General features: G+C 38.6%; 1 protein-coding gene across 2 annotated transcripts in view; it reads right to left on the bottom strand.

Moving 5' to 3' along the window:
• Positions 1 to 12411: 12411 nt before the first annotated feature.
• LEPR (leptin receptor) overlaps positions 12412 to 16486 on the bottom strand; it is a 136782-nt gene continuing 132707 nt past the window's right edge. For both annotated transcript variants that reach the window (XM_060231965.1, XM_060231967.1), the window contains one exon: positions 12412 to 13243. In XM_060231965.1, the coding sequence (XP_060087948.1) occupies positions 12440 to 13243 (804 nt within the window). In that variant the 3' untranslated portion in view covers positions 12412 to 12439. The remainder of the gene's footprint in view (positions 13244 to 16486) is intronic.

Here is a 16486-nt window from a genome sequence, read left to right as displayed (position 1 = left end):
AATGAATTATGTTAGTGTAATTCTACTGAGGAAGGGGGAATTAGCCAGAGTGCGGTTTGTCATGTTATCACAATCTTACAATTTGTACATTATAATAATGGAGATTTAGGCACTAATATCAAGTGCTTTGATGGGTTCATTGATACTTATAAATCTGAAAAAAGTAATGTGAAATAGATGAAGAGGGCCTTCCTGTTTGCAGCTTGGCAGGGACCCATAACAGTGATGGACCTCCTAATAATGGAACTCCCTACCTGGAAGCTGAATCTTGCACCATCACTTTATTCCAGTTTGATGTAGAGCCAGCTAGGTGTGGTGGTTAACAGCAGCAGACTCTAATTTGGAGAATGGGTTTGATTCCCCACTCCTCCACATGGAGCCAGCTGGCTTACCTTGGGTCAGTTACAGTTCTCACAAGAGCAGTTCTCTCAGAGCTCTGTCAGCCCCACCCACCTCACAGGGAGAGAAAGGAGAGGGAAGGAGATTGTAAACTGCTCTGAGACTGCAAGTGAAGGGTGGGGTATAAATCCAACTCTTCTCCTATTCTGTAATACTTTTGAGAATATATTATTACTGTTACTTATATTCTGATCCATTTAGATGTCTTGGCATTTTATCTTTTGTTAATCACACTGTTTATTAGGCAGAAAGGCTGTGATAAAAATAAACTAAAATCAACTAAGCACTCCAAAAATATTCATGTGTTTACAATGCCTAGTAGTTCTGTACCCTTCATTTGTTCTATTTTAGGATATTGTTTTTCATACCCTATATTCTACTCATTGAATCGCTTCACAGGTTTTTTATTTATTATCAGCAAAAAGAAGCAGCAAGTTATCTGTTGTAATTCCTGGAGTGATTTTTGCTCCAAAAGTTAAATAAAAATTCCACATTGAGCAAGATAAAAAAAAACTTACTAAAATATAACCTCAACAGTAAACATTTTATTCACAAAAATAAATACAAAAGTACTCTGGAAAGTATTATTGAGCATGACCTAAATTTACACTCCAGCAACCATGGTTCAAAGCCCGGCAGTTTTGGCAGGAATAAAGCTCTGAAAGAATTTACATTCAAGTACTGAGAATAGTCAAGCAGAAAGTGTGAGCAATTAACAGACCCCAATTCTATAGACACAAAATACATTAAAAAGCAGCTGTGTATTTAAACCAATCACAATTTTTAAAATAGTGTGTGTTAAATTAATACATAGTATTTTGCCACAAATGACTCATAACAGTAAATAGCACATGTGAATTCAAGATGGCTCAGTTATATACTTGAAAGTAACCAGAAATATATCATAGATATAACTTGCATGTATTATATTAGTAGAAAGGCTCTATAGAAATATTTTAAATAAAAAATGAAAATATGTATGACTCACTTTGTTAGGTATTGAAGTGTTACCTGGATATATAATGTATCAGCAAAACAACTGTATTGGCAGCCAATGAACCCTGGTTTTGCATTTAGCAATGACTGAGGCACATTAGTAAAAAGGGATGCGCTAAAAAATACCATTAGCACCTTCCTTGAAGTTTTCCTGAACAAAACCCACTGATATATGTGCGATTTAGACACCTTATATGTCAGCATGCTGTATGGTCCTAAACCACTAATCCCAGTGGGGTTCTCTTTGCCAATCAGAGTTCATACATTGGTCTCACTCACAAACATGCCTTTACCCTCCTCTGTTTTTTGGGTTTCTACATCACTGTATGGTGGCCAGCTGTTTAACTGTGGTTAGTATTCCAAGCATTGGAAGTTATGTCAATGAGAACTAATACAGCTTGTAACAAGGCACCATAATTTCATTAACAACAACATAGCGTCTTGTGTGGCATCTTAAAAACTAACAAATGTACCTGAATCATGCTCACAAAAGCTTGTGCCACACTAAATTTGTTAGTCTTCAAAAAACGATATGTTGCTTTTGCTGCAAAAGAATAACCATAACTAGACTTCCAGTGTTAAACATTCAAATGTGTTTGCATATCCAGATGAACAGGTATTATAAGTCTATAATGTTCAAGTGGACATTTAAATCATTAAATCTCTTTTAACTTATTTCTATGTCAAAGTGTCTATATGGTAATATGCAGAATACATTTACAGTTGTAGGATAAATCTGGTTGATGCTGAAAGTACTAGAAAGGAATAGAAATCTACTCAGATATTATATTCTAAATCCAGTGCTCCACTAATTTAACCAAACAAAGCAAATAAACAAAGCAAACAGAACCTCAGAACAAGAATAGACCTATGTCAGGCATGCTAACTGAACATACTACAGCAAAGCATTTGGGAAGTTATAGAACTGAAGCTGGAAGGGGCTATTTTACAGGCATCTCATCTATCCTCTAAATGTCAGCTTACCAGCTGTACAATAAAATCAACCCATTTACAGTCTGCAAGACTGCCACAAATAGGAAGATTTATTGAAAATGATGCCTGCTGACCCAATAGTTATGTATGAATCAAATGTGGTCCATATGGGAATGAATGATGCTGCCCGTCATAGCTCTGAATGTATTAGAAAAGACTATGTGGCTCTGGGTCAGAAGGTGAAGGAGCTGGGTGCACAGGTTGTGTCCTCTTCAGTTCTTCCTGCTGAAGGCTGTGGCTTAGGACGAGAAAGAAGAATACTTCAAATAAATGACTGGCTACGCCGATGGTGTCGTCAGGAAAGATTCAGATTTCTGGACCATGGCTTACACTTTCAAGATGGTGGTCTTCTGTCAGGAGATGGTTTGCACCTTATGCTGGTAGGAAAAAGAGTGTTTGGTAACAGCCTTGCTAACCCAATAAAGAGGACTTTAAACTAAATTGTATGGGGGAACGAGACAATAATTCAAAGCCTCATATGATGCCAGAAACTGGGGATAAGAACATTGAAAATTTGCAGAGAGTGGCGCATACGCTAGGTAATGTTAACTTGCAAGTATGTACAGAAACTAAACCCTCAGGATGCATAAAATGTGGATTCCAATGTCTCTACACTAATGCACAGAATATGGGAAACAAACAGGAGGAACTGGAAGATCAAATACAGGAAGGAAACTATGACATAGTAGGCCTTATTGAAACTTGGTGGGATGACACTCACAAATGGAATATTAGGATTCAGGGGGTATAACTTATTTAAAAAAGACAGACAAATGAGAAAGGGCGGAGGTGTAGCAGTATATGTGGTATATACTTGTGAGGAAATATGTGAATCTGAGCATGGCAGCTCAGTTGAGAGTCTCTGGGTAAAAATAAATGGAGTAAGAAATAACAGTGATATTATTGTGGGGGTCTGCTACAGACCACCAAGCCAGGCAGAGGACTTGGATGAGATACTCCTACAACAGATTGCAAAGTTCTCCAAGAGAAGGGATACAGTGATCATGGGAGATTTCAATTACCCGAACATCTGTTGGAAGTCCAATTCTGCTAAAAATGAAGGGTTAAATAGATTCCTGACTTGTCTTGCTGACAACTTCCTTTTCCAGAAAGTGAAGAAGGAAACAAGGGGATCTGCTATCTTGGATTTGATTCACACCATAGGGGTAGTACATAAACACCTAGTTTCTTTAAATGAAACTAAGTTCTCAGGGCCAATTCCTACTTTTCCTCAGCTTAGGCTGGTCAAAGATGCTAAAAACAACAAAAAAGGGTTCTTTTCTTATGTTCAGAGTAAGAAAAAGAGCAAGGGCATGGTAGGCCCATTGCAAGGGCAAGAAAGTGAAATTGTAACAGGTAATGAAGAGAGGGTCAAACTGCTCAATTCCTACTTTTCCTGAGTCTTCTCTTCTGAGGGAAATGGTGCTCAACATGACAAAAACAGAACATATAAGAGGGTATGAAGTTCCAACCTAGGATCAGCATAGGGCTAGTACATAAACACCTAGTTTCTTTAAATGAAACAAAGTTCTCAGGGCCAGATGAACTACATCCAAGGGTTCTAAAAGAGCTTGCAGATGTAATTTCTGAGCCTCTGACTATTATTTTTGAGAATTCTTGGAGAACAGGAGAGGTGTCGAAAGATTGGGGGCTGGCGAACGTTGTCCCCATCTTCAAGAAGGGGGAAATAGATTATCTGGGTAACTACCGAACCGTCAGCTTGACGTCTATACCAGGAAAAATTTTAGAACAAATCATCAAACAGTCGGTCCTGGAACATTTAAAAAGAATGAATGCGTACTAAGAGCCAGCATGGGTTTCTCAAGAACAAGTCATGTCAGACTAACTTGATCTCTTTTTTTGAGAAAGTGACTACCTTGCTGGATCAGGGGAATGCTGTAGACATAGTTTATCTTGATTTCAGTAAGGCTTTTGATAAGATTCAACATACTATACTCATTGACAAGTTGGAAAAATGTGGTTTGGATCTTGTTACCATTAGATGGATCTGTAACTGGTTGACAGATTGAACCCAAACAGTGCTTGTGAATGATTCCTCATCCTTTTGGAGAGGAGTGACAAGTGGAATGCCTCGAGGATCTGTCCTGGGACCTGTTTTGTTCAACATCTTTATAAACTGTTTGGATGAAGGAATAGAGGAAATGCTTATTATATTTGCTGATGATACTAAATTGGGAGGGGTTGCAAATACAGTAGAAGACAGAAACAGGATATAGGATGACCTTGTCAGGCTGGAAAACTGGGCTAAAACCAATAAAATGAATTTTAACAGGGATAAATGTAAAGTTCTGCATTTAGGTAGGGAAAATCCCATGTATGGTTATATGATGGGGGAGACTTGTCTTAGCAGTAGTATGTGCGAAAAGTATCTAGGGATCTTAGTGGATCATACGCTGAGCATGAGTCAACAGTGTGATGTGGTGGCTAAAAAGGCAAATGCAGTTTTGGGTTGTATCAATAGAAGTATAGTGTCCAGATCACGTGAAGTGATGGTATCACTTTGCTCTGCTCTGGTAAGACCTCACCTGGAGTATTGTATTCAGTTTTGGGCACCACATTTTAAGAAGGATATAGACAAGCTGGAATGGGTCCAGAGGAGGGTGACGAAGATGGTGAGGAGTCTGGAGCCCAAGTCCTATGAAGAAAGGTTGAAGGAACTGGGGATGTTTAGTCTGGAGAGAAGGCAGTTGAGAGGTGATATGATCACCGTCTTTAAGTACTTGAAGGGTTGTCATCTAAAAGATCATGTGGAATTGTTTTCTGTGGCCCCAGAGGTTAGGACCAGAACCAATGGGTTGAAATTAAATCAAAAGAGTTTTCGGCTCAACATTAGGATGAACTCCCTGACAGTTAGAGCAATTCCTCAGTGGAACAGGCTTCCTCGGGAGGTGGTGGGCTCTCCTTCTTTGGAGGTTTTTAAACAGAGGCTGGATGGCCATCTGACAGCAATGAAGATCCTGTGAATTTAGGGGGAGGTGTTTGTGAGTTTCCTGTGCAGGGGGCTGGACTAGATGACCCTGGAGGTTCCTTCCAATTCTATGATTCTATGAAACAAGCTAGACAAACAATTTCCAATGGAAAAAGCAACCCTTTCCAAGATTCAAGAGTCACTAGTCCATGTGACCTTGGGAAAGAATCCTTCTCACACCCAAATATGGTGATTGGCTAAACTTTGATCATAACTAAAACTCATGTTCAGTTACTTCCCAGTTTCTCACTCCTGTTATGTCAACTGAAGTACGGTGTTATATAATTAGTTCTGCAACCCAGATGTGTAAAAAAGAAACAAAGAAAAGGAATACTGTGGCCCCTTAAACAGTAACAGATTTATTGTGGCAGAAGCTTATATGGATGAAAACCCATCATCAGATGCATGGTGTGTATTTTCAGCTGAAACATATACATACACTCATTCTGAGGGGAGAAGGGATGTAAGCAGAAGGATCTATATATATCTTGATCAATAAACTGTTATCTAGTGAAGACACGCTTCATAAATCTGATGGAATGAAAAGGAATTTATGTCTTTTAAGGGGTCACAAGCAATGTTGCCTCTAAGCTGAGTTAGTGTGAGCAAGCTCACAGTTTTTTAGCCTCCAGCTCACACATTTTTCTCTTGGCTCAGGATGGCCCCAGAGCAAACTAATCTATGCAGTAGCCAAATTGCTCGCTCACAACTTTAATGTCAGTAGCTCACAAAGTAGAATTTTTGCTCACAAGACTCCACAGCTTAGAGGGAACACTGGTCTCAAGAATCCTTTTGAAGCTTCATAGTACCTTATCCTCTGAATTAAACATGGGAAAGCATCCTAAGAGCATAGCTATCAAATTATTGAACAAAATTGCAGATGACTTTATCTGGATCTGGAGAAGCCTGTCATGCAAAAATTCCTGTATCTTCTTAGGGTGGAATATTAACTATTTCTCTTTTGAGTAACCATTGATCTCCCACACCTCATGAACAAAATAAAAAAAGGTGATGTAGAGAAGATGCCTGTGACACAATTTTTAAGATGAGACCCATAGCTCAGTATAAATCTTACATCCAGTCCCTGGCATACTTGGCTGAAAGTATTTCATACAGCAGGCCCAGGAAAGACACCTGTACTGAATACCTCCCGAGCCTTTGCCAATCAGAGAATACATACAGTGTTATATGGATCAATGACCTGATAATGTAAAGCAGATGTGCCTGCCCTTATGGATACAGTGATGTAGAAAATCTGTGTAAAATCTCATTTAACTCCTCCCTCTCTCCACTTTGACTGTCTTCTTTCTTTCTGTGGACAAATAAATCTCACTGCCATTGTTAATTCAGTGAAAATCAATTGGCTCAGCTTTATAGCTTTGGGGCTTTTTTATTTGCTTCACCTGTGACTTTTTTTTAGCAGAGCTCAATTCTGATTAAAGTATTGCATTTTCTATTAAGTCCTCCCTAGTACAGTAAAATCTGTCTGAATAAAATTACTAAGAATTATTCAGGAGCACATCAAAGGTACATTCAGAGAGTAAAGATTATGTGCATCATTAAAAATAACATGGCTTAGATTTACCATAGGCATTACTGCATGGTGCACTTGTTAACAGGGCTTCAGACAAAGTGACTCTTACTATAATCAAAGACTTAAAACATCCATGGGATTTAGGGTAGAGTTTATTGGTGACTCACAAAAATTCTTGTTCTCACTGCAGACTTCCAGATATCTGATAAGTGAACTTAAATAATTATTGAAACTGTCATGATCTGAATTTGCTATATTTCCCTGTGGCTCCATTTCTCATTAGGTGGATTGACTCAATAAAGGCCGCCACAGCCTTCAATGAGCAAGGCTGTCAATGACAGGATGTTTTGACGGTCATTAATCTACGCAGGGGTGGCCAACGGTAGCTCTCCAGATGTTATTTGCCTACAACTCCCATCAGCCCCAGCAAGCATGGCCAATGACTGGGGCTGATGGGAGTTGTAGGCAAAAAACATCTGGAGAGCTACCGTTGGCCACCCCTGATCTATAGGGTCATCATATGTTGAAAGTTACTTGATGGCACATAACACCAGGGATCATTTTGTAGAAAAATAGGTGGTGGAGCTCATCCAGAGATTGTTATGCAGCTGCACATATTATTCAATGGAAAAGGAGGTGGAACTCTCAGAAGGAGGAGGTGGAACTCTCAGAAAAGTTCAGGAGCTCCCACTGAATCTGAGGCCTGCATATAGGGTTGCCAAGTCCAATTCAAGAAATATCTGGGGACTTTGGGGGTGGAGCCAGGAGACTTTGGGGGCAGAGCCAGGAACAAGGGTGTGACAAGCATAATTGAACTCCAAGGGAGTTCTGGCCATCACATTTAAAGGGACAGCACATCTTTTTAATTGTCTTCCTTCCATAGGAAATAATGAAGGATAGGGGCACCTTCTTTTGGGGCTCATACAATTGGACCCCCTAGTCCAATCATTTTGAAACTTGGGTGGTACTTTGGGGAGAGGCACTAGATACTATACTGAAAAATTGGTGCCTCTACCTCAAACAATAGCTCCGCCAGAGCCCCTGAAACCTCCAGATCAATTCCCCATTATACCCTATGAGAATCAATCTCCACATAGGGAATTGCTCAGCAGACGTTTCCCCCCCACACCCCGTTTCTGGCGACTCCAAAGGGAGGGATTGGCCTGTCTACTCACGAGTTGCAGCCAACTTCTTCCAAGCAACACAGACACACCATCTCAAGAGAAAGCCTTTCAATCGGGAACTGAAGCCTCCAGAGGGGGAAAGTCACATGGTGGCTTTGGGGGCGGGGTTTCCCCCTGCCGGCCAGCTGACTGGGGGTGGGGAGGAGACTGGGAAAGCAGAAGAACTTGGGACTTGGGGATTGGCAAGCCTACCTGCATAACACACACAGTTTCTTCAATGTATAAATAAGCATTCACATTAATCCAGAGTCTCATTTGCCAGTCCTGCTCAATGTTCTCAGCTAGTTTATCAGCAATATTGTATCTGTACTTGGAGTTTCTCCCTTACTTGCACAAACAAGTAGAATACCAAGACAGTGTCTACACAGTTCTCTAAAAAAAAAAAAGACACAAGGGTATAATTTTGTTGGAAAAGACTGAAAAAAATATCAAAAGCAGTTTCAAATGAAGCCTTACACAACAGATGCCAATAATCGTTGTCATTAACTTTAGCTACAATAATCACTAAAAATGAGGTTGGGACATAGAATGTAGCAGATGGTGGCTCTAGACTATGCAGGTGTTGTCACTTTTACAGGAGCTGAATATAGTGATGAAGCACAAGACAGAAATGTCAGCTGGGTATGGATGAGATTTAATCACCATTCTAGGAGATGTAGTGTATATTTACTCTACCTGTTTTACCACAGTGATTCACAGATAAAGAAACAAGCTACTGAGAATGCGGATATTCTCTTGGTGGTGATTGCAGTTAAAACACAGGATTGACAATTCCATCCTAAGCACTGAAGTCAGTGGGTTTATAGCAGTGTAACATTTAGGGGAGCGGGGAGGAGGGGGAGGGCAGAGGAAGTGGTGGTGGTTATTAAGAACCAATGTCAGGTCTCCTGATAGGCCTCTTGACTCCCAATGTGAAGGGCAATAGTAGGGGAATAGCCCTAGTGAATTGTGGGTTGTCATTTTGAAGGGATAATTACTTAGGTTTTATTGGTTAAATAAAGACAAAATATGGCTAAGGCATCAAAAAGTATTCAAACAACATCCATTTTAAGACCACCAAGATATTGGTTTTCCTTTGATACTATGTGTATCGTTTGGGCCCTGTATTCTCCTAACCTTGATTTCTGAGATTCACTATTTTTAAATAATAATAATAAGGCATGGTATGCAAAATTCAGAGGCACAGCAACAAGAAAAATCAAGTTGCTAATATAAAGATCAGAATAGTATAATGAGATGGAAATCCAAAATGGATGTTTTATGGCATTTTCCCATACTGTTCATGCTGTTATGGTGGCACTTATGCTTATACAGCCAACATAACAGGCCTGACTTATACCCCAGAAAGGTTTTTGTGTGTCACGTGTGGCTCTGGCCATAGTTTTGTTTTGGGTTTTTTTTTGGGGGGGGGGGAGCAAAACAAGGTTTTTATTATATTTTATTTTATTTTACTGTTTTAACTGTGTAAGATGTTTTAAATTCAAAAATTATGTTAGATTTTTATGTGTTGTGAGCCGCCCTGAGCCACTTCGGTGGGAAGGGCGGGATATAAATTTAAATAAACTTGAAACTTGAAAGGTTTCTCATTGGGCTGTGTGAGAACACACATCCATGAAATGCAGCTGATGGCACTGTACTGTTCTGTGTCAATATGTGGGAAGTAACCTACTGAACAGGTGACGTCACTTCTGGTGATGTCAGGGGGTGTGGCTTAATCTGCAAATGAGTTCCTGCTGGTCTTTTTCTACAATAAAGCCCTGGGTCTTCCAGATTTTAGAACTATCTTCCTGGAAGTCATAGGGGAGCACTATGGAAGAGCTGCAGTCCCATGGAAACTCCTTTTATGGTCCTTTAGATCTTGGCCTTAAAATTGCAAGAAAACGTATTTCCAAAGTAATACCAATGATTACTACACACACACACACTTGATCTCAGCCAAAAGGCCAAGAAGTGATGATTACTATATCCACTAAAACTGTAAACAATAATCTCAAATGGGATACTCTGGGCTAATAGGTGTAAGGACTCACTCTTACCAGTAAGTAAATTCAAGTTCCAATCTCTAGTCAGCTGGAAAACTCCATAGTGGGCCTTTAACATATCTATTAACATTTATTAGGAATAGAGAAGTTAATTTTGCCTTTATGTGCTATGTAAACTGGAGGTCCCTTTAGGAGTCTAAAACCAATAGTGTTGCTAGGTTGTTTTGGCCCTACCTGCTGATGGACACAATATTCCAATCATTTCAGGGCTGTTGTGTTGACTTTCCATAAAAAGTCTGATTTTGAAAAATGTTGATCAGACTGAGAATCTGAAATTTACTAAAATCAAAGTGTACATTTTGGTGGCATCCACAAGCATAGCCACCTTCAAGAGGGGTTTAGATAAAAATATGGAGCACAGGTCCATCAGTGGCTATTAGACACAGTGAGTGTGTATATATAAAAATTTTTGCCACTGTGTGACACAGAGTGTTGGACTGGATGGGCCATTGGCCTGATCCAACATGGCTTCTCTTATGTTCTTACATTGTTTCAATATTCCAAATGGCATTTACTATTTAAAAAATTGCACTTCATAATACCTTGCATTGTTCCAAGATTTTTGGTATTGCTTTGAAATTTTGTTACTTTTGTTGAAATAATATATCAATTTAATAAAAAGTATTAGCTTTGAATATAATTTAGTAATTTTTAAAAGTGACTGATGTTTCTATTGCATAATATTGTATATAAATATGTTGATATTTGCAGGAAATTATGGTCTTAAAATATTCAGATTTTCTAATCTATTTCCTGTATGAATAACAGCAGTATTTTTTTTTCAAATGAAAGATGAGATAATTTGTTTGTAGTCACAGAGTTTATCTTAAAACATTTGAGTCAATGAGCTTAGAAGGATGCTTTAATTTAGCATAATGCTTCATGTGGTTGTTTTGTAACTCTGTTTTGGATCATACAGTTAGTTTTGTACTTTCAAAAACAGATTTGATCAGTGGTGCTTCACTCTTAGATATCAAATTAATAGACATTTTTCATTGCAAAATGGGAGAACTCCAATTGTTATGTTAATTTCCTTGTTTCTTTCTCCAATCAGTACCTTATAAGAGTCCTTTCATGCATGCACACAAAAGCTTACACTGTGAATAAAACATTTTTTGGTCTTAAAGGTGCCACTGGATGTAAACTTTGTTCTGCTGCTTCAGACTAACACAGCTACCTACCTGAATCTAGCTTCTAGAAGCCTTGAAATAATTTATATATTTTAACACCCCCTTTTCTTGAGGTTGTCACTTCTTTGCATATGTATTCTATCAGGAACAAAACCTAAAAGGTCACTTATTTATCAGAAAAGTTTCCATTACATTCATTTATCTATTCAGACTTTAGCAGCTGGCATGCTTTTTATTTAGTGTTGAAAACAGCAGTGGGCATGCACTGCTGAAGCCATCTAAAAAAAAAAAAAAGCATACACAGTGCCAAATCTAGCTTTGTAAGGAATGCCAGAATTCCCAGTTATTGGGAAAGACTTTTCTCTGAAGAGCCATGTAGAATCAACCGTGCCAAGCTAGATGGACCTGTGGTCTAACTGGGTAGAAGACAGCACTTACCTTTTGGTACTGAAAAGTAATAATCATAACCATGGTGGGAAGGAAAGAGGTGAGATAATCTTTATTTTATTTAAATATCTGAATGTGCTTTCCTGCACTTTATTTGCACAGTCACTGCAGAAATGTCAACATTTCAATTTTAAGGGGCGGGGGGGAAATCAAGTGAAGTAGTAACAGAGAGTTTGGGAGGAGTTTGTTGTTTATAGAATTAATGACACCACAGACAATATCTAAAAGATGCCATGATGACTATCATTTAATCACATGCCATACAAAGGTCACTGTAGCACTATCTGGCGGCGGGGGAATCACATTTCCTCAGGTACTGATGGGCTGTTGCACTTAAAAAAGCATGATATCTGCACAATGAGTAACCGGTCTATTTATTGTGCAAAATAACTTCCAATATGCTCCGTAGCCAGAAAAACACAGAGAGATGCATCAAAAAATCATGAGGAGGAGGAAAATAGTCACTAATGTCAGTCTGTTAACACTTGCACAGGAGCTTGTACAAGAACTTACAGTAATTTCTACTTGCACAAGAAGCTGAGCAACTTCATGTACAAACACATATTGGGTTTAGTTTCCACTTTGCTTACCCAACATTTTAGTGTGATGTAAATCTCACACTAAACAGGCATTCAGTGAGCAGAAGTCACCTTCTAGACATGGAAGGGTGCTTTTGGACCCCACCCACTGGACATAATTAAAAGTAGCTTAGGCTTTGCTATAATTTATATTTTGCTACTAGCTGCCTCATGTAGTTTAATTGTCAGTGTCTGAAACTGTGGCATGTATGGTAAAAAGGTCTGAATGGAGGTTTCACATTTCCTTATGAAAGGCTTTAGATCAGAACACATATCTTGAGGAAATTTCATGCCCCTGAAAAGAGCACTGGTGTGAAAGTGACACATCATATTTGAATTTTCTGTTAAAAAGATGTCATTTTCACTTCTCTTGATTGAACTCATCCCTAAATAGAACATGTTCCTCTGTAGACTGTGTTCCTCGTTGAAACATCTATCCTGGTCTGAAGGTTCTGAGAAGCCCTCAGATGAAGCAGCAGAGACAGATACCATTTTTCTGGGTGTGACTGGATGGCCATCAGGTAATACCAGAAATGTTTGACTTCGCATTGCCCACGAACTGTTAGAGAAAGAAGCTGGGATTAAGGAATCATGGCCTAGAAAACAAGTTTCAAAAGAACTGTCTATATCTCTTGGTGGCTCATAAAGCCCATTTAACAAGCAGTTACTTATAATAGTTGCATATTTTACATTAGATTGTCCTGCAGCCCCTTCACTGGTTTCAGCAACAATACTATCACTATTGAAATGGCCACTAGAGCAAGCTGAGTCTAGCTCAACGTCTTGAATGGTTGCAAACAATGAGTCAACAGCTAGCAAGTCTTGCTTATCTTCATTTTTCATTGGTTTATGAATAGTGATATCTTCCAGCACTATTTCTGGCTCCAGAAGTAGAGGACCAATTGAAAGTGCTTCAGGGTGCTTGAGAAAGAGATGCTCAAAGGTTTCAGGCTAAAAGACAAGACACATTTTAATGCTCATTTATAAATGTATAGCTTGTATCAAACAGAAAATAAGGGTAGGAAAAAGGAAACACCTGGACTGGACACTTGGCTTCCATTTTATTGTGCTTAATTTTGCACTTCAAAATTAACTCATGTGGTTGGAGGGGAAGTCAAATGACTATATTGCATCCACATATCATAAATTTGTTTGCTTTATTTTAATTAATGTGCATATACATGATAAAAATGCACAATAATAATGATAAATGGTTATTTCCAGCATTTCTACACATTTCAACAGATAAGGTAATCTTAGCAGTTTTTATAGTACTATCTAGTCTTAATATAAAGAAAAATAGAGAACAACTGGTTACAAACATTTGCTTTGAATTAGAGTACTTCATATATAGGGCTTTCATTATATCAATGTAGAGGAAGCACACATAGATTGCCTCTTTCCTTTAACTGAAATGAGAATAGGAAATATAAATTACAGGAACATTTTAAAGTATCATGTCAACATGTAAAATTGGCTGCAATTACTATCTCCTAAATACTCAAAAGACCATTCAAAAGTCACCCAATCTGGAGTGTCTGAGAGTTATCAGTATTATGCCCTAGGTCACAAGATCTATGGTACACCAGGAAGATAAATTGGCTTGGAAAATAGCACTCTGTGGGCACAAGAATTTCTGCCCACAGAGTACTATTTTCCTGCTTCACCTCCCATTGGAACCCAAAATGCCTGCTCTTGGGCAGGGGGAGTCCCCTCTCCTTCAGGAGCATTTCAGGGGATATTTTAGGCTGCCACAAGAGGTAGGTAGGGAAATCACAACACACAGGCAGCAGTCCTTATGCATATGGACACCTTATTCTGAATCCAATATTTGTTTGACCGTATATACACAATTTTTCTTTTAACCAAAATACTAGTTACTGATTTTGTAAATGGGTTTATCAGGAGTAGCCTGTCACTACCAACTTCAGGAATACCCTTATCAGACAATTCTGTGAAAGCTATCTAGCCATGTTGCTCTATGGCTCAAAGAGAATGTTTTCTTAATGTTTAAAAATGTGAATGAAGAAATACCTACAGTTTTTGGAAGACCAAAACCTGCTGGTATCCAGTGGATTTAATACCCTCCACTGATCAAATGTTGGGTAAAATTTGGTGATATTTTACTTCCTTACCTGCTAGGAACTCTGTAAACTAATTCTTGGATAGCTGGTGAGATTATAGATATCCACTCTATGGTCTCCCTATCAGCATTTTAAAAGTAATTTCCATAATTGCTGATTCTTAGTCATACTAGAGAGGGATGCTGCTGAAGCATGTTGAAGAGAAGAAACTCAGGAAATTCTCTCTCTCTCTCTCACACACACACACAGTAAAAATGATGATGATGACTTGACATGAGAGGAAGAGAAAAGAGATCCTGTATATTGCAAATCAAGATATAATGTGTGACAACATGAGAAATTTGGCCCACCATAGCCACCCCTCCCCTCTGGATCAAACAGGTGCATTCACATGTGCAGATCTGGCCCCTGTGCCACTCCCACTCCTACCTCATCTTACAACACCTCCCACACATTTTAAATAGCCATTGGTACTTCTCGGTGGCAAATTGCTGAAGCATGTTTCTGGATAATCCGAACAGCTGGGGCACACTATGCATGCGCTCCACAAATGCAGGAGCAGTCTAAATGCTCCTCTAAGTGTGTTTGCAGACTATGCCTATGTCGTGCACAGTCTGATTGCCACAGCACATCTGTTTCCGCTGTGGCAAATTCCTAGTGTGATCCCACCCATATTCTAAACAAAGATGCTGTGGTGGGGGGAGGCAATAACAGGTATCTGTGCAGGCATACTGTGCCTACACACAGTTTTGTTCAAAGAAAGAAATGAGTGTCAAGGCAGGAGGGGTAGGGTTTTTCCACAACATAATGGTGTACTCAACTAAAGTTCTGATAAATAAGCTGTTGCTTGAGAGGAATTCAACCCACCCAAATCAAAACAAAGCACCTTAAAATGAATAAATGACTATGAATTAGAATGTGAATTAGATGTTTAATTAAATACACTGAAGATACAATTTTCTAGGAAAACATAATGCTATGATTATAAAATAGATAAGTGTACATGGTAAAAGAAGTAAATATTGCTGTAGAACATTTATTATCAAACCAATATTAAATGATTCCCATGAAAATATTTTACAGCAATTTACTTAAGTCTATAAAGAAGTACAAAGTAAGCATTTATAACTTCAGTTGCTATTATGTAAAATTTAATTTGTACTCTTATGCCAGATAACAGAGATTGAAAAAATATCTGCAAAAATTCCACTGCCCTTACAAGGAAATCGAAGCAAGTTAGTGTTTCAGGACTATACTACCAGTGCTATAAAAATGCAAACTGTAATTTTCTTTAGAGACAATTAAAAATAGGGCCAACAAGTGTAGTCAAATACCCTGAAGTGTTCAAAATCACACCAGGGATAAAGATAACAAAATCAAGCTTTTAGACAGAGCTGCTTTTTTCTTAAGTGTTTTGTAAATGTGATTACCATTACATGTGATTGGGCCATTTCCTCTCCTTTACAGCTTGTGAAGTACAAATAACTTGCATTATAAGATAATGGATTGCTGCGTGCACGTACAGAGTTTTTCAGTATGCTCAATTTATTACAAAGTTTTTCAGCAAATTAATTATCAAGCATCAGAATTGCCTTGGGTATAGTCATTCCTCATGTCTCCCCTCTCTGCATTATATCAGCTGTATAGTCAGTTTATTTCTTCCAGACTGAAATAATCAGGCATTCAGAGAGCGGGTGCTGCCATCATCAGTGGTATCACTTTGGCATCACTGCACCGACCTCTTTTTATTTTTTTCATGCATGTGCTGAAGTGATATACTAATGTTGCAGGGCCTACCCTCTTCCCCTTTTGTAATAAGCTGATTAGAAAGATGTTTTCACATTGTGTTGAATTTGAATGAATAGTACAAGATTGGCTGGCATAAATTTTAACAGTTCACCGGAGGGATGATTCTTTGCTTTCCTGCCAAAAGAATGTAAAAGTCAGAAATGGCATTTCTCAATGCCATGGAAAAGATTTTTCTCCAATGTTTAGTTACCACTTAAAATGAGAAATATGTCTATTGGATAGTTAAGTTCATGTCCAACAGTGATTGGCTGAAGGATTGTAGAGACAATACTCTGATCAGTGGTAGGCTGATCTATATGCA

The sequence above is a fragment of the Heteronotia binoei genome, chromosome 2 (genome assembly GCF_032191835.1).
Source record: "Heteronotia binoei isolate CCM8104 ecotype False Entrance Well chromosome 2, APGP_CSIRO_Hbin_v1, whole genome shotgun sequence".
NCBI classification, from domain to species: Eukaryota; Metazoa; Chordata; class Lepidosauria; order Squamata; family Gekkonidae; genus Heteronotia; species Heteronotia binoei.
The sequence above is the reverse complement of the archived record's forward strand: the minus strand, read 5'-3'. Positions and strand labels throughout refer to the sequence as shown.